General features: G+C 62.6%; 2 protein-coding genes and 1 long non-coding RNA gene across 5 annotated transcripts; 2 read left to right on the top strand and 1 right to left on the bottom strand.

Annotated features, from left to right (window-relative positions):
* Positions 1–29: 29 nt before the first annotated feature.
* On the top strand, positions 30–3,939 carry TNFRSF13C (TNF receptor superfamily member 13C). Of its 3 annotated transcripts, none has more exons than XM_082740065.1 (3): positions 30–302; positions 675–911; positions 1,276–3,939. In XM_082740065.1, the coding sequence occupies exons 1-3, from the start codon at positions 158–160 to the stop codon at positions 1,455–1,457; spliced, it is 564 nt and encodes a 187-aa protein (XP_082596191.1). In that variant the 5' UTR covers positions 30–157; the 3' UTR covers positions 1,458–3,939. The 3 variants fall into 3 exon arrangements, with proteins under 3 accessions (XP_082596191.1, XP_082596189.1, XP_082596190.1); XM_082740063.1 differs by having other exon boundaries at positions 66–302; positions 591–911; XM_082740064.1 differs by having other exon boundaries at positions 66–302; positions 672–911.
* LOC309869257 lies at positions 1,772–10,935 on the bottom strand. The gene is made up of 3 exons (XR_014314055.1): positions 10,708–10,935; positions 6,822–6,948; positions 1,772–6,395 (listed from the first exon to the last, which is right to left on the bottom strand). It is a non-coding gene; the product is annotated as an uncharacterized lncRNA (long non-coding RNA).
* A 467-nt stretch (positions 10,936–11,402) lies between these two features.
* Positions 11,403–16,499, top strand: SHISA8 (shisa family member 8). Its single transcript, XM_082740020.1, has 4 exons — positions 11,403–11,953; positions 14,349–14,479; positions 15,174–15,338; positions 15,800–16,499. Exons 1-4 carry the CDS (start codon positions 11,418–11,420, stop codon positions 16,192–16,194), a joined length of 1,227 nt encoding a protein of 408 aa, XP_082596146.1. The 5' UTR covers positions 11,403–11,417; the 3' UTR covers positions 16,195–16,499.
* Positions 16,500–17,470: the final 971 nt, after the last annotated feature.

A 17,470-nucleotide genomic window follows, 5' to 3' on the forward strand; every position in this document is an offset into this window, starting at 1 on the left:
AGGTAGAAAGAGAAGGTAGGGGGTGCAGGGCCTTGGGGCCCCGGGGGACAGTGGTCCCACCCCAGCAGGCAGGAGGGTGGGGCGGGGCACAGTGGGTGGTGGCCCCTCCCGGTTTCCTCCTCTGAAGCCAGACTCGGTGGGCCGGGAGTGAGGCAACATGGGCAGCAAGAGGAGAGGGGCCAGGAACAGGAGGGGCAGGGACAGCCCGGCCCCCACACAGTGCGTCCAGGCCCAGTGCTTTGACCCTCTGGTCCGAAACTGCGTGGCCTGCAATCTCTTCCGGACGCCAGAACCGAGACCGGGTAAGAGCCCGCCCAGTCGGGCCAGCTGGGGAGCAGGGCCGTCCTGGTGGGGGGAGAGAGGGTCCCCCTACCAGCCCCGCTGGCACCCAGGAGCAGCAAGCATGGTCTCTCCCCCCCTTCCCCCGCCCCCGGCCCCACGATGGGGAAGGGGCGCGGTGACCAGTTTGATGGGGGGCTGTAAGCAGGGGGCCTGCATGGGGACCTGCGGTCCCCACGTGGCGCTCACCGCTCCCTGTCTTCCCCACCCCCTGTCCACCCGCCCGGCCCCCTCTCGCCTCCCTGGCCCAGCCTTGCCTCCCTCCGACCCTTCCCCTCCCCCGCCGTCTCTTCCCTCCTCCCCCTGCCCTCCCTCTCCGTCCCTTCCCCCAGCAGTGGGGGCCAGCAACAGCCCGGCGCCCGGGACGGCGCTGCAGCCGCAGGAGTCGGTGGGCCCGGGGGGCGCGGCGGAGGCCGAGGCGGCGCTGCCGCTGCCCGCGCTGCTCTTCGGCGCCCCCGCGCTGCTGGGCCTGGCGCTGGCCCTGGTCCTGGTGGGCCTGCTGGGCTGCCGGTGGCGGCGGCGGCGGCTGCGCGCGGGGGCTCCCCCAGAGACTCCGGAGCCGCAACCCCGCAGTAAGTAAAGCCGGGCCTGGGAGCTGGGAGGGAGCCTGCAGCGGGGGCCGTGCTCTGGGGCGGGCGCTGAAGGCCTCGGGTCGATTCCCCCGGGAGGGACACGACTCAGGCTTCCCGGAGCCCTCGGAGCCCGAGAGCCAAGGCTCCCCCGCTTCTCCCTTCCCCCGCACTTCCCATTTTGCCAGCCCGCTCTGCACTTCCTGTCCCGAGGCCCCATGACCTGCCACCCCTCCGCACCCCTGCCAAGGAGCTTCGGGACTAATGGCTCCGTCCAGAGCTCTCCCTCCAGTGAGGCTTCCTGCGCAGGGGTGGGGAAGGGCTGTGACGCAATCCTGACCGTGCATTCCCCACCTCTCCCCACCAGAGACCCTGGACCATGTCACCATCCTCCCCCCGGGACCCCTTGATGCCACCGCTCCCATCTGGCCTCCAACCAGAGAAGACACAGCCAACACCCCACCTGCCCACAGTGTCCCTGTGCCAGCCACAGAGCTGGGTTCCACTGAGCTGGTGACCACCAAGACAGCCGGCCCTGAGCAGCAGTAGCGACGGAGGGGGCAGGAGGTGGCCCCTGTCCCCCCAGTGGGCCGTCAGCCAGGGGCTTGGAGGTTGGATTCGGCTCTTCACACCCCCCCCACTCCCGTGCCCACCTGCCCCTTTTCTGGGAACCACGCTGCTCCCCGGCTAACCCCGCAGAGCCACAGACTACAGACCTCAGACGGCAGGCGTGGCGGCCCTACCGCACCATAGCATTTGGCTTAAAACCAGACCATCTTTGGCGGCCCTCGAAGGTTGTGGCTGAGCTCCTGTGCTTTTGAGTGGCTGGGGCACATGGCGTAGGAGGTTTTTCTCTAAGTGCAGGGAAGCCACGATCCACCAGAATGGATCTAGGAGAAGGATCTGGTAGGAGGACGCTTAATTTACAGTCGGGGACGGATCTCTTTAATACGTGCGCTCCCAGCTGTCCTGCTTCTAACGGAAGCAAATGGTAGCAAGGAGTAACCAGCCCACAGGTTTGCTTCAGGATTTAATACACAATGATTCTGATTGTCACAAAGAGCCTGCATTGTGCTAATTCTCAGGTATCTGTACCCGAGGGCCAACCCTGAGCTTGGCCCAACCTTCTAGGACCTGCGATGCCATTTTTCACCCTGGTAGCAGCTTCCAGAGCCCCAGGCTTGCCCTTGGGAGGAAGTCTCCAGCCCCCCTGGGCTGGACTGCGGGCTCACGCTGAAGGCACGCTGCCGAGCCTCTCTCAGAGGCCACCTGGAGTCCCAGCTGTCTCCGAGGTGCGCTCAGCTGTACACAGGGAAAGGCTCAGGACCACCAAGGGGCTCCTTTGTTCAGAAGCCAGAGCAGACCTGTGGCCTTGAACCAGCTGGACCTGATGTCCCTTGAGCTCCCTCTCTCTGTGGCCTGCCCTCCTGAAGCACTGGGCCCCAAGTGCTATGGTCACTCGGCCATTCTGTGCCAGCCCCTGGGGTCACCCAATCTCCCAGTGGAATTGCTCCTCTGACAGCAGTGCCCTTGCTCTGGGGCCTGGGACTGAGACCATCTCCTCGAGTTGTGGACCACGCCGTACTCGGTCAGGCACTGCATCTCCTGCCGGCTCTCCTACAGAGTTAGAACCTCCTGACCCGGACTCTGTCCTGGACAGTCCTTGGAACTTGTCACAGGTTAGCACCCTCTGAAGGAACATGGACTACGAAGTAGAAGATGGAGTTTTGGGTCCCATTTGTCCCACTGTAGGGCCTTGGTCATGTTCTGTTCCATGCATCTGATGCCTTTCTGCCCACTTCTCCCTGAGCTGCCCAGCACAGCCTCCTGGCCGATACCCACCCTTCCTGGCCACCGGCTTCTCAGTCCAGAAGACGGCCTGGAGCCCCCAGCACCCTGATACCCAATTTAACTCCTCCTAAACCACTCTCTCCCTGAATTCATCCCAGATGCCCCTCTCTGCAAGCTGCCAGGTGGCTGGGGCAAGGTCAGGTGGCTGGCAGTCGGCAGGAGGGTGGGAAGCTGGCCCAGCATGGGCCCAGACCTCCACTCCACTTCATCTGGGTACTGGAGAGCCTATGCTGTTCCTGTCCCCCTCTGCCTCCCACTCACCTTTTGTACCAGAGCAGGGGGCTGGGCCGTGGAGGTAAAACCCCTCTGGGGTCCAGACATGCAAACCTCTGGCACCACTGTGTCCCAGCCACACCCCAGCTTCCTCTCTGGTCTCGGTTTCCATTTCTGAAAAATTGGGGTCGGGGGGTGGGGGTGGGGAGGTGTTGGATGCAAAGTGTTTCTCCAGGCCGGTCGCTGTCTGCTGTACGAGGAGAAGGACTTGAAAGAACCTGAAAAGATCCTTGTCCACACCCCACCATTTTACAGATAAGGAAACTGAGACCCAGAGAGGGAGAAGACTTGGCAAATAACAGAAGGGAGTTTCCTTGGAGAAGAACCAGGAGCAGAAGCGGGGGGAGGCGTGGGCAACGAGGGGGCCAGTGTCCCCCAGCCCCCGGGAAAGGACCCCACCACTCGGGGGGTTTCAGTCTCTGGCTCTGTGTCCCAGGAAGTGTTTTCTAAGAAGCCTTCAATGAAGTCACAGCTTTTGATCTTATGGACAGCACCTGGAGGAGGGGCGTGGGTATTTGATTGCTTTTTTCTTTTTTTTTTTAAGGTTTTATTTATTCATTGGAGAGGATGAGTGTGGGGCAAGGGCAGAGGGGGAGGGAGAAGCGGACTCCCCACTGAGCAGGGAGCCCCCCCCATGGAGCTCGGACACCAACTCAGGACCCTGAGATCGTGACCTGAGCCCAAGTCAGACGCCCAACCGACTGAGCCCCCCAGGCACCCCTTGTTCGCTTTTTTAAAAGTTTCTGTTTTTGTGTTTCTTTTTATTAGAAAAACACCGAGACAAATACTTTGTAAACGCTTTGGAAAATTCAGGGCAGTGATCCAGGGTGGAGGCCATGGAGAAATGACCCGTGAGCCCCAGTGGCTGTAATCATTCTACGCGCATAAATTCGTACCGTGGCTGTCATATTTGATGTGTTTTGTCTGGTCTTTCAACACTTCACCAACAAGATTTTCAACATTTGTAAAGGCTTCCACTTGAGTACTGGGTTGTTTTGAGCTTTTACTACTGTAGCTGAGGTGGCGCTGCCTCCTTGACCTAAACCTTTGCCTGAGTTTTTTTATGGCCCCTGTGGGTTGACTTGGTTTCCTAAAAATCTGGACCAGTTCATGTCTGCCAACAGGGATTAGATGTCCCATTGTGCAGATAGGAAAAAAAAGGCCCTGGAGGTGAGTGAGAGGATCTGGCCCAAGCTACAGTCTGCCCACCCTGGTGGAGCTGGGCTAGAGAGGCTCGGCCCCTGCCCGGCACCCCTGTCCAGAAGGCCCAGGTGCCCTTCCTGAGGGCGACGGACTCCAGGAATCCATTCCGGGCTTGACTACTTGCTTGCGTCACTCCTCAAAGATGTTTCTCCCCAACTGGTCTCTTTTTGCTTTAAAAGGGACCCAAGATAGACTCTGGAAGAACTGCTGGTTGGGGTGGGGATCTAGGGAAGCAGCTTCCCCTCCCCCCAGCCTGGGTTTCTGGCCCAGTTTTTCCTGAAGGAGGCTCTGGTTTCCCTGAGGTCCCCAGGGCCCCGGGCAGGTGGAGGCAGGGCTGGCTCAAGTCTCAGTTCCTCCTGGGGCTTCCTGCAGGCACCTTTCACTTCCTGCCCAGCAGCCCTAGGCTCTGGGGTCAGGGTGGGGGTGGGGCGGCCCAGCAGGGGAGGCCCTGGAGGAGACACCTGACCCCTTGCCTCCGAGGTCTCTTGGCAAGGACTGCCCCACACAGGCCTTCCCTCAGAGCCTGCCTCCTCATCTCTGAAATGGAGCCCAAGGGCCAAGCCCCCTTCGGAGATCAAAGAGGTCATGTGGCAAGTAGAAGGACCCTAGAGTGCCTCCGTCTCCTCCTTTCCCTGGGATGGAGACACTTCCGGAGTCACCAGCCCTCGGAAATTCCTCTGGAAACTGAGTTTCCCAGAGCTGGTCCTGCCACTCGCCATTTGTTTACTGCTCCACTGGTCACACCAGATCCAAACACACCTGCTCTGGGCCAGCGCCATTCTGGCCAATGCTTGGAGGTCAGCCTCGGGCCCTGCCATTAGGTCCTGGTTCAGTGGGAGAGAAGGAGTGGGACATAACGACAGGACAGGGCGATCCCTGCCGCGGGCACGGGGGTTGACTGACCAGCATCTAGGAAGTGCTTTCGACCGTAGGAAGTATGCCCTGAGCCTTGCCCACTTTTCCTGCTGGGATGGAGCGGAGAATAGGCATTCCTGGCCCAGGGGACTGTGTGCAAAGGTGCAGAGGAGAGGGCGGGCACAAAAGGGTCAAGAAGCAGGGCCCCGGGGCGGGGAGCTGGAGAGTGGGTACCCTGACCTCAGTGCCCGGTGGGGCTGTGTCACAACCTTGCCTGCGCTCCTGCCTGTCCCTCGGCTCCTGGGAGGCATCCATCCCTCCTCAGGGAACCCCAGGTGCTTCTCCAACCCCACCATTTAGTGTCTCACCAGACCCCTCTGGCACTCCTCTGGGCACAGGGTGCGAGCTCACTCCCATTTGCTTTTTTGGGGGCGGCTGAGGTTCCGTTTTTGCCCACCCAGAGCAGGAATCTGCCTCCCTCGGGTCTCTACCTCCTCCCCAGCGGCCAGGTCCCCACCCGGGGGTGGCGGTGGGGGTGGGGTAGGAACGACGGCCCGGGGTCCCGCGGAAGGAGGGTCGGGGAGGAGCGGGGAGGACACAGATGTCCCTGTTCCAGGCCCATCCTCTTTCCCGGGACTCGGTAGGGCGGGGAAGCTGCCCAGGCAACGCTACAGGGGGTCCCGGAACGTCTCCTCCACCTCCCCTGAGCCGCAGAGAATCAGAGATCCAGGAGGACTCGGGGCAGGCGAAAGTCTAGCTCCGCAGCTTCCGCGCTCAGCCCAGCAGGAGGCACCTGGACCCGAAGCCGCGGAGCGGCGGGAGCGGGGCCGCAGGACCGAGCGGGCGGGGACGCGGCTGGGGGCGCGGCTGCGGGCGGGGTCGGGAGGGAGGCGGGGCTGAAGGGCACCGAGCCCCCGGGGAGTCGGAAAGGGGCGGGGTCGGGGCAAGTAGAAGGAAGGGGTTGAAGGCCAAGGGGCGAGGAGAAAGGGCGGCCCCCGACGAGAGGCGGGACCAAGACCACCAGAACCTTCTCCAAACCCTCACGCGGGGTTCCCGTCCTCACGAGCGTCCCGGGCCAGATGCAGGGCATGGCCCCGGCCTGGGAGCGAGGCGTCTCTGTCGAGGGGCGCAAAAACCGCTGTGGGCTGGGAGCTGACCTCAGAATCGTGTCCAGGAATCGGCAGGCCGGGGACGGGGGCGGGTTGGGGGACGCGCTGTGTGGCCTCCGCTGAGCTCTGTCCTCTCTGAATCTATTCCCGTCGTAGGGACTTCGTGGCCAGTCCAGATCTGCATATTCACCGGGGCCTTTGGAAGGTGGGGGGGGGGGGCTGTTAATCAGGGAATTCCAGCTGTGATGTCTGCAGCGCGACTCCCTGAGGCTGGGGAGGGGAGCTCCGGGGAGAGGGTGCTCCAGGATTTGGGACTGGAGGCTAAGCCCCGCTCCCAGCACCCCTCCCCTCCGCCATGTTGCTCCCTCAGGACCTCCGCCTGGGTGCCCCCTCCCTCCCACAGGCAGCTGGAGCCTGAGTCACAAGCTGCCTCTCAGGGAGACAAAGGAGCCACGGGCCCTCCCCTCCCGACCTGCTCCCGGCACTGGCTTAGGCATCGGTGCCAGCAGGGAGTCCATTTTTCTCTAGAATCGCTGTTTTTTGGGCAGCCCTCTATCACGGAAGAAATGGGAGAAAAATGGGCTTGGGAACGGGACCGTGGAGGCTTAGGGACGGCACCCACCATGGCAATCACTGTCTCAGCGCCTTGGAGGTGGGAGCTCGCACTGGACAGCTTGTACCTGCGTGTTTCTCCATGGGGTTTGGGGGGGGACTGGCTTCTCCCTGCAGCCCGGCCAGAGAGGTGCTAGCTGAAAGAAAACAGGCCTAGAAAGATTGGCTTGTCCTATTAGAGCAGGAATCCCAACCCGCCTTAGTCTGTCTCCAAAATGAAGGATAAGTAGGAGCCTTCCTTGTGAGGGGCTGGGAACAGGGGGCTTCTGTAGGAGTCGGGGCACAGGGAAGGCCAGGGGCTCCTGTAGGAGTCCGGGTACATCAGGCATCGTCAGGCATGGAGTGTGTTATCGGGCTGTAGGAACCCTTGACTGGCCTCTGGGCCAGAACTTCCCACTGCTCTCTTTTTTGTATTAAACTGGTCAGAAATAGGGGTGCCTGGGTGGCTTAGTGGGTTAAAGCCTCTGCCTTCGGCTCAGGTCATGATCCCAGGGTCCTGGGATCCGCATCAGGCTGTCTGCTCTGCGGAGAGCCTGCTTCCTCCTCTCTCTCTGCCTGCCTCTCTGCCTACTTGTGATCTCTGTCTGTCAAATAAATAAATAAAATCTTTTAAAAAAATTAAAAATAAATAAATAAACTGGTCAGAAATAGGCTTGAGGCTCATAGTTCAGGTTCCAAGTCAGACCCTGGTCCTTCCTGGCTGTGCGCCAGTTACAGCAAGCCATTTCCGCTCTCTGGGTCTTGGGTTTGTCTCTAGGAAATCCCAAATTCCCTGGCCCAGGGCTGGGCAGACTGGTCACTGACCTTCAGTCTAAAATGGGACATTGGGGGCACCTGGGTGGCTCAGAGGGTTAAGCCTCTGCCTTCAGCTCAGGTAATGATCTCAGGGTCTTGGGATCGAGCCTCACATCGGGCTCTCTGCTCAGCTCTCTGCTCTCTCTTTGCCTGCCTCTATGCCTACTTGTGATCTCTGTCTGTCAAATAAATAAATAAAATCTTAAAAAAATAAAAAATAAAAATAAAAATAAAATAAAATGGGGACACTGAGACCCCTGCCGGGCTTTCCCTAATGTCCATGACTTCTCAGGACCCTGAGCCTTGCACAGCCAGAGCCAGACACCAGGCAAGGACTCAACCATGAAGGATGCCCTGGGATACGCACACCAACACACACACATGTGCACGCACTTGTCCATGGTGGAAGGAAGGGCTCATAAAGAGGCTGCCCCCAGACATGCACTCTCACTCACATCCAGAAGCACACGCAGACACCCTCACACTCAAGCTGCCGGTGCTCAGAGCTGGGGGCGGGGCGGGTGCCCTTCAGGCACAGAGACACGGCTCCTTTGCCCGCCCCGTGGGGCCTGCTGCAGATGCCAGGGGTTATTTTAAGCCTGGATCAATGGGCGATTTTTGGTGACACAGGCTTGGGGGGGCAGGCAAAGGAGCCAAGAGACGGGCGCTCTGGTACCTTACTGAAGAGAAAGACCTTAGGGTCCAGGGAGGATAACCTGGGCCAAGGGGTCACTCCTTAGCTGGGCTGTTCCATTTCCAGATGGTCAGCAAATGGCCAGGCACCCGAGGGGCAGCGCCAGCCGAATGAATGGCCAGATCCCAGGTTCAGTCAGTCAGCCCTGATCTGTCTCTGCATCTGTTCCCCCCCCAACCGCCTGCCCCCACGCTTTGTGTTAATATTGAGAGGGCATGAGTCTGTCTTATGGCCTGGTAGATGTGGGCATCTATGGTTACTGGCTGACCACTGAGCCAGGCCGAGACCAGGAGGAAGCCTTGGATGTGGGGAGGAGCCGGAGGCTGGACATCCGCTGGGGGGGCGAGGGGCTGTCATTTGGGATCCAGCTCCTTCAGTGGACAAACGATCATATATATCATGTGTATATGATATATATGACCTATGTATGATATATATGATCTATAACCATATATTATATACACACATATATATATAAATATAAGTGGACCTGATGGCAGTAACAGGGGCTGGAATCTCAGCGGGGCACCCAATGGTGCCAGGACAGTGGGATAAGAGAGGGGCCCCAGGGGGCACCTGGGTGGCTTAGTGTGTTAAGTCAGCCTCTGCCTTTGGCCCAGGTCATGACCTCAGGGTCCTGGGATCGAGCCCCACATGAGGCTTTCTGCACATCAGGGAGCCTGCTTCCCCCGCCCCAGCCTGCTGCTCTGCCTACTTGTGATCTTTCTCCCTCTGTCAAATAAATAAATAAAATATTTTTTTTTTTAAAGAAGGGGGGGGCGGGGAAGGGACCCAGGGTGGAGCACTGGAAGCTCTGGGCGCAGTAAGGCCATCCTACCTGGGATGAGGCCACAGTCCCGGGGGACAGAGACAAGCCTCTTAAACCTAGTGTCCAGCCATAGGGTGAGAAAAGGGAAGAAGCAGTCCCCCTGAGAGCCCTGGTAAACTGCAGGGCATGGTGCGGACAGTGATACAAACCGGACAGTTTGTGCCATGGAGTCCCTTTCTAGAACAACACCCCCGACCCGGGCCTCCAGGGACCAAGAATGGCTGAACCAGGAATATAGCAACTAAGTTCTAAACAGAATAACAAATGGAAAGTTTGACAGCACAAAGTAAACTAAAAAAACGAGTCACTAAAAAACAGTATGTAAAGTGGGGCTTATTTTAGCCTCAGTTGTCCCTGGTGATGGGATTAAGGCAATTTCACTTCATTGCTTTGCTCATCTATTTTCTTTGGCTCTAAAATTGTGATAGTCTTCTAACGGGGTAGGGTCTTCTGAGACGGATCAGAAGAGTGTGGCAGGGGGAGGAGGAGGGAGCCGGCTATCTCTGGACTGGGCCGGAGGAATGACCCCGAGGAGGGAGGGCCTCTAGGCATTAATACCTGAAATTAGCCTGTCAGCCCCTCATCTCCACAACACGCGGACTTGATCCTCCTTTAAATGTAAATCCTTCTCCTTCCCCCTCTGCTTCCTCCATTTTTATAAGCTGATCCCAGTCGCTGAGTGAACACAACATGCCAAGGGGAGCAGGGAGAACCCTAGGAGCCCAAATCTTACAAAAACTAGACGCTAAAGTCACATCATTCGTTCATTCATTCATTCATGCATGTAGCAGATACAGCGCGGTTTGGGAGCACTGGGGCGCAGAGGACGCCCAGCCCTTGCTCTCCTGGTGCTCCCCTCTGGATAGTGGGAGGCACCATACTGGCCCCTGCCTCCGCGAAGGGGTGGATTATGAATCTGCCCACCACCCACCTCCCCGAAGAGTTTTTGTTGTTAAGATGAGAAACTGAGGCAGAGAGAAGCAAGGCGCCCCGGATCGGTCACATTTTCCACTTAAACTCAGCTTCGAAAACACCATGGAACATCTCCGTGCTAAGCCCAAGTTCCAAACCGCCTTTCTCCCCCTTCTCCGGGGGCTGGCTGGGGGCACCTGAGCGTCCTTAGTGGGGCGGAGCGGAGGGTCCGCCGCTGGCCCCGCCCCCTGGCCCGGCCCCGCCCCCCGCAGCGGAGTCTGGGTCCAGCCTAATTTCCTCCCCCCACACACCTGGGATAGCCAAGAGATCCCGGGAGGACGCGGACCAGACCATGCGTAGAAATGGGGACACCCCAGGGCCCCAATCCGGGGTCTAAGAGGTTTGGGGACCAGGGCGCACGGCCCAGGGGTAACGCTGCGCTCCAGGCGGCACAGAGACGACCCGTACTTGGCTCTGTGGCGCGGCTCTGCTCGGGGTTTCCTTCCCATTCGAAGGGCGGGAAAATCGAGGCGCAGAGTGGGGAAAGGACCTGCCACCTGTCACACTCTGTCCCGGCCAGAACTGACGGAGAGGATGGGAAGGAGGAGGAGAGGGTGGGAGCGCCAACGACCCTCCCGGGACTCTCTGTCCCCTAAGTCCCCGCACCTGTACAACCGAGGCGCACTCCCGCGGGCCTGCGTCCGAAGTAACAGTCCTGAGAGCATCAGCTGAAGGCCCTGGAGCCCCCAGTTCCGAGGAATGTTTCGGGGAGGTCCTCGGGGAGGGTCCCCGCGGGGGCGACCCGGCGGTGCGGGCCCTGCCGCGCCCCCTCCCTCCCCTCGCGGCGGCCGCGCTCCTCCCCCGGCTCTGCCTCGCGCCCGCCCGCCCTCCTCCCCTCGCTCCCTCCCTCCCCCGCCCGCCCGAGCCCGCGCGGAGCCCGAGCCGCAGCCAGAGCGCGGGCTGCGCGGAGCGGGCGGCGGGAAGGCAGCGGAGTCGGGCGGCCCGCCGCCCCCGCTAGGCCCGGGCCACGCACGCCCGCCAGGCCGGGGAGAGGCCGGGGACCGCGCGCGGGAGAGGACTGGCCGCCCGGCCCCGGGGGGCGTCCCGGAGCGAGGACCGCGGGCTCGGCTCCGAAGTGAGTCGGCGGGGGACGCGCCCACCGGAGGGGCGGCCCCGCGAGCTCTGGGCCGTGGCTACCCGGCTCCGGGGTCGGAGGAGGAAGGTGACCGCCGAGGAGGCGTCCGCCGCAGCCGGCGCCCAGGCGGCGGGGCCCGCGCGGTCCCGGAGGGCGCGGAGGAGCCGGCCCGGAGGCCGGGCGGCAGGGAGCCGCGGCGCGCCGCCATGCGCGGGCCGCTGTAGCCGAAGGCGCGGGCCCGATGGAGCGGGCCGGGGCGCGGGGGCTGCGGGGCGGCGGCGGCGGCGGCGGCCGGCTGGGGCTCCGGCTCGCGCTCGGGCTGGCGCTGCTGCTGGCGCGGCCGCCGTCGGGCCGCGCGGGGGCCCCCGAGGCGCAGGAGCCCGCGGAGGAGCCCGGCACGGCGGCCCCGGCCGGGGGCGACCGCTGCCGCGGCTACTACGACGTGATGGGCCAGTGGGACCCGCCCTTCAACTGCAGCTCCGGCGCCTACAGCTTCTGCTGCGGCACGTGCGGCTACCGCTTCTGCTGCCACGACGGGCCGCGGCGCCTCGACCAGAGCCGCTGCTCCAACTACGACACGCCGGCCTGGGTGCAGACGGGCCGGCCACCCGCGCGTGCCCGCGACGCCGCCGCGCCCCGGGACCCGGGCCGCGAGCGCAGCCACACGGCCGTCTACGCGGTGTGCGGCGTCGCTGCGCTGCTCGTGCTGGCCGGCATCGGGGCGCGCCTGGGCCTGGAGAGGGCGCACAGCCCGCGCGCGCGGCGCACGGTGACCAGGTGAGCGCGCGCCAGCCCCGGGCCCGGGGTCCCCCGCCCGCCGCGCCTGGACGGGCCTTCCCGACCGGTGGGCGCCCCCTCGCCCTCCTTCATCCTTCCCGCCCGTCTGGAAACTCTCGTCCTCTCGGCAGCCCCCTCCTCCTGGGTTTTCCTTCCTGTTTCTGTCTCCAGGTCTGTTACTCCCCCATCCCCACTTCGTGGAGGGAGACAGCTGATACCGTCTCCCCTTGACCTTCCGGAGGGAGCTGGGTGCTGAGCCCTCCTCCCCCGCGGCTCCCGCCTCCTCCGGAGTGGGCGGGAGGGCTGGTCGCCCTGGACAGAGGGCACCACGACCGCGCACCCCAGAGACGGGGCCTGGAGCCTGAGACCTACTAGTGCGGGGTAGCGTAGGCTGATGTAGCATTGGGCGTCTCGGTCCCCATCGGAGGGAAAGGAAGGGGCATTTTCTGTAGCCCTCTTAGGTCTCTCGCCTCCTGCTTCTCTCCCCACTCCCCCCTCCCTTCCACCCCACCCCCATAGTTGTGACTCAGGCCTGACCTTCTTTCCCTGGGGAGAAGGCCTCCTGCCTCCCCGCTCCACTCCATACACAACGCATCCCTTCCCTGACAGGGGTCAGCGTCTCTCCGGGTGTAGGAAGGCGCTGGAAATGTGGGGGACACAGATTCGTTGTTGCTGAGGCCAGGACAGGTGCTAACTGAGTCTGAGCTTTGTGGGAAGTGGGGTCTACAAGTGGGGTCTCGGCTCTAATGGGGACTCTGTGTCCTTGCTCTGGAACTCTATCCCCACCCTGACATGCTCACGTGCCCCCCCCTCGCCATGTATTGGGGCCTGTGCCCTCCTCACCCAGATCTGGGCTCCCTTGGGTATGCGACAGGCTGGTATTAGAGGTGACAATAGAGAGACGCCCCCATGCCTGGGTAGGCCAGGTGTGGATGCTTTCTGCCTCGTAGACTTCAGGGGCAGGGGATGAGGGCTTCCTAGGCACTCCCCAGCACCCCTGTCTCCTGGACAGCTGCAGGGCAGAGCTGGGAGTGGAACCCTGGCTCCGTGGCAAAGCTGAGGCGCTCATCCTGGGTCCTGGATGCGGTGGGGGCCGGTCCTGAACTTGGAGCCCCTCATGCTGGGCAAGGAGAAGACAGTGCCTTGACTGAGTGTGGGGCAGCGGAGCTGAGGGCCGTGAGGGTGCAGGGGTGGGTGGTGGCTGGGCCACCTAGCGGACACGTTGCCTCTAGAGCCCACTTCTCCACAGGGCACGGGGAAGCGGGTCTGGTGATGCTTCGGAAAGATATGGCTACCCAGGATGTGCTGTGTGGCCTAGGCCAGTCCCTTCCTCTGTCTGGGCTCCAGCTCCCATGTGCCCTCTTTTTGCTTCTCCGGGGAGGTCTGGAGCCCAGCTTAAGCTCTTGTGTGGCTGTGTGCTGGACCCCTGCCCCCCCCTCCCCCGCATGACAATCACTCAGGTGCTTGGGAGAGCTGGTGCAGAGGCGCGACCCCTGGGGCAAGCAGCCCAGGAGTGGGCGGGGCGTGACGATCAGCTCTTGCCACTTTGCAGCCAAACAGCGCCTACCCCAGGGGGCCCCTCCTCTAGTGTGCTTCCCTGTGCTTCAGCCATTTGAGCCCCCAGCCCCAGAAGGAGGGAGGACCAGACGCGCCAGAAGAAAACCATGGATTCTGGGCACCAAAGGCAGCTGGGTGGGAGGCCGGGTCTGGCTGTCTGCAGGGAAGGCTCAGTCAGAAGCCATCACACCTGGGTGGGACTGGGTGTCCTGGTACCAGGGAGGTGGCCACCCAAGGTCACAGTAGTCTTGGGTGCGGGGCTGCCACTGTGAGATCTCCTGGCTCCTCCTACCCTTTTATCTATTTGTCCTCCCCTCTGTGCCTGTGTGACAGCTTTGTCCCAGGACCCAGCAGAAGCCCCTGCTGCAGGAAGGGAGTTAGGTTAGCAGGTAAAGAAGGCTTCCTGGAAGAGGAGGGATTCTGGTGGGGTTTGAAGAATGAGTAGGAATTTTGCCGAAGGAGATGGAAGGTAATTGTTGGCACAGGGCGCCAGCGCCGGCGCAGGCCAAATCCAGGGGCCTGGTATACCGGATACACCTGCAGAGATTTCATGGGCCAAGGAGGCCCAACCCTGCGGGTCCTGATGAATGGACCCTGGGAGCAGGGGAGTCTGAGAAGCCGGGTGACCTCGTTAGAGTTTTCCTGATCTGCCCTGGAAGTGGCCAGGTTGGGGAAACCAGATGTGGAAACTAGATGTGTGAGATCAACCACAGGACAGAAGGGAGGCCCACAGAGGTTGAAAGAGTGACAGAGTGTGGCCGCTGACCTTGGATAGGCCCCGCCTGGCAGGTGGGGAAGGAGGAGGTGGGGAGGGCTAACCCATCCCTCTTCCCCACAGGACACTCACAGAACTTCTGAAGCAGCCGGACCCCCAGGAGCCACTGCCTCCACCCTTGGGCCCACCTCTGGGCAGCTGTGTCCAGGTGCAGATGGGTGATGGTCTCCCCCGGAGCTCCCCCAACCACACAGGTGTGTAAGCTGGGGGACGGGCACAGGGCCTGGGAGCAGCAGAAGGCAGGGGCTGAGAGGGAAGAGGCTCTTAGCTGACTGTATGGCGACAGGAATGAGCTGTGGCCTCTGCAGGTGTGTGAGTGGGGGCTGGGCACGCCGGTCAGCTCCCCTTGGTGAAGGGAGACCCACTTGGTGTCCTGCAACTTCTAGTCACAGGGACTTGGTGAGGAAGGGTCCAGACTCAGGGATCCCTGGCTCAGGCTGTGGCTCTAGGCCTTGGCTCCATACCCAGGGGGACTGCCTGGCACCAAACTGTGGACTCCTGTGGGCCTTTTTCTCCAGGCTAGAGCCTCCCTCTTGGTCTCTTGTTGGTGAGACAACACCGCCCCCACCCCCATGGGTTCTGATTCTCAGACCTTAACTCCCTCTCATGAGAAGCAGGTCCTGGGACTCCGTGCCTGGCCCAGGCTGAACATGCTGGGGAGTCATCCACTGGGCCGCAGCCGCTCAGGGCTGGCTGCTGTCATCCGCGTTATTCGGGGCCAGGCCGCTGCCCCAGGCACTGGAGAGTCCGTTCCTCTCTCCTCCCGGAAGCAGCCACCACACCAGCTCTCCTTGAACTGCAGTTGGGGCGAGGACAAAGAGTGCTAGCGCCGGTGGAGGGTGTCCTCCAGCCAGCAGGCCGGGTCTCACCTTCCCTTTCCCGTTCCAGATAAGAAGCGCCCCAACAACGTGCCCTTGGGGTCAGCAACACCGGGACCCCCGCGCGGCCCCAGGCTGCAGGGCGGTGGCAACATGACCCTGCAGCCCGACTTCGCCAAGTATGCCACCCTGAAGGCAGGCGCCACCCTAAAGGCAGGCGGACTCAAGGCCGCAGGTGAGTGGCCGGGGAGCCCTGTGCGGGGAGCGCAGGGCGCTGCACCCCCGGTAAATAAGCTCCCAGATTACAGCAAGGCTCGGGGTCCCGGTTGCAGTTCCGCGGTTCCCAGCCTTGCGGGTCGGCGCTCCAGCCGGCTTCCTTATCGCGCCTACGGAGCCGGTCGGCTTCTGCGCCTCGACCTCCCGTCCCCTCACCAGGCCTCCCGGTTAATTCCCCAGGGCGGCAGCCGAGCCCGGGGCGTGGAGACCCGCGAGGCAGGTCCCGGGCCTGTCCCGCCCGCAAGCCGCGGGGGGGCCGGGGGGGGGCGCCCCCGAGGCATGCCCCCGCCCAGTTCCGCCCAAAGAAGCTGAGGCCCCGCCCCTGAAGCCTGGCCTCTCCCTACCCCATCCCCGGAGTCGCTCGGGCCCCGCCTCCGGGGGCTGACCTCGCTCTCTGGCGCGCCCCCGCTGTCCCCGCAGAAACCACCCCACAGGACTTCTACCAGCGTTTTCCCGCGACCGACTCTGCCCCGCTGACCCTCCCGGCGCGGGTCCCGCGGCCGCGCGAGGATTTGCCCGCGCTGCTCGACGCCTGCCCCTGGGCCCCGCCGGGCTATGCGCCCCCCGCCGGCCTTGCCCGGTCGGGCCACTACAAGGCCTGGGTCGCCAGCCGCCAGGCCCGGCCCGCCCCCCGCGGCCACCTGGCGGCTCAGGCCTCCCCCGCACCCCGGCGGCTCGGCCATGTGCCCCGGCGCCAGTTCAGCGTGGAGAAGCTCCCCGAGGCCTTCAACCCGCAGCCCCCTGGCCTTTACGGCAGCGCGGGCCGCGGACCCCGGCACCTGAGCACCAACAGCAAAGCCGAGGTCACCGTGTGAAGACGGGGGCCACTGGTTCTCCTGAGCCATCGCATCTCCGGGAGCCCTCGTCTGCCTTCTGGGGCCCCTTGGGCCGCTTCCGGGGGTGGAGGAGCGCCGCCCTTGGAAGGCCAGCCTTTCCTTTTGCCCGCCCAAACTGGACTGGGGCCTTGGAGCTTGCAGGGCTAAGAAGGGGCCCAATGCGTAAAGCCAGTGGCTCTGTTCTCGGGGTCCTAGGGCCCGGGTTCCTCATGTAAATAAAGCCTTTTCTGTGGCTCCCATCCCTGAGAATAAAGGAGCTCCAGCTTGGCGGGGAGAGGCACTGATGGTGGAAGCATTGGTCATTGACTGGACAGACGGCGGTCCGAGCAGAGGGCACAGCATGTGCAAGAGCAAAGGACGGCTCTGAGAGCTGCGGGCGCGTGTTCTGGGAGCCAGGGAGAGGTGGCTGGAGAGGGTAGTCAGGGTTGAGTGCCAAGCTTAATGTCCGCACCAGTGGGAGCCGTGGGAGTTGTGCCCCAGCCATCACAGGGCTCCAGAGCGCAGGGGAGAGGCCTGTCGGGGGCCCGAGGCCCCATTGAGGGTCCATGCCCCTTCCTGGAGGTGTCCCCCCTCCAGCCACTTACTCACTCTCCGTCTTGAGTTGGTTGAGCCCAGCCGATCCTCATTGACATAATCTGGCCCTGAGCCGGCACCTGGCTTGCAGGCCACTTGGCCAGCTTGGTCCAGGGCCACCCCCCTAATGGGTGTGGGCAGTGGGCCAAGCAGACAGCTGGTGCTCAGGATGGGCGAGCCTCCTCCCAGTAGCTGCTCTGGGGGGAGAGCGAATGGGGATGCTGGACACAGAGCCTTGGCAGTGTCCCCACTGGGGGTGCTCACACATGCTCGGCTCAGCCAGCTCTACCCCCTTCCTGCCGGGCAAGCCTGGGTACCTCGCTGTGTCTCAGGGCACGGCCAGCAACCTGGGTGGACGAGTTTCTTTGCGCCACGGACTGTTGGGGAGGTTGAGGTCTGGATTATGCCCCTCACTGTGGAACATGATCAAAACCAACCAGTTGGGCCTCAGTTTCCCTCCCGTGTAGCCTAGGCATGGTACACTGTTAGTAACAACGGTCACTATCTGTTGCTGTTGCTGCGTCTCTTACTTAATCCTTACAGAAGCTCTACGGGTGTGTGCCTTTAAAAATGAGGAAACTGAGGTTTTGAGACCCGAGTAGCTTGTCAATCTTCCCCCTGTAGGCAGGGCTGCCCGACGGCCCCCAGCCCCCAGCCCCTCACCTGGAGGAGAGCCCACCTC

The sequence above is a fragment of the Mustela nivalis genome, assembly GCF_964662115.1.
Source record: "Mustela nivalis genome assembly, chromosome: 7".
In the NCBI taxonomy this organism is placed as follows: Eukaryota; Metazoa; Chordata; class Mammalia; order Carnivora; family Mustelidae; genus Mustela; species Mustela nivalis.

Bases quoted from the DNA above. Each gene is read 5' to 3' on its own strand.
- TNFRSF13C (XM_082740063.1), top strand. From the start codon at position 158: ATGGGCAGCAAGAGGAGAGGGGCCAGGAACAGGAGGGGCAGGGACAGC. The intron at 303-590 runs GTAAGAGCCCGC...TCCCTGGCCCAG, and splicing joins GACGCCAGAACCGAGACCGG to CCTTGCCTCCCTCCGACCCT. The intron at 912-1,275 runs GTAAGTAAAGCC...TCTCCCCACCAG, and splicing joins TCCGGAGCCGCAACCCCGCA to AGACCCTGGACCATGTCACC.
- SHISA8 (XM_082740020.1), top strand. From the start codon at position 11,418: ATGGAGCGGGCCGGGGCGCGGGGGCTGCGGGGCGGCGGCGGCGGCGGC. The intron at 14,480-15,173 runs GTGTGTAAGCTG...TTCCCGTTCCAG, and splicing joins GAGCTCCCCCAACCACACAG to ATAAGAAGCGCCCCAACAAC. The intron at 15,339-15,799 runs GTGAGTGGCCGG...CTGTCCCCGCAG, and splicing joins AGGCGGACTCAAGGCCGCAG to AAACCACCCCACAGGACTTC.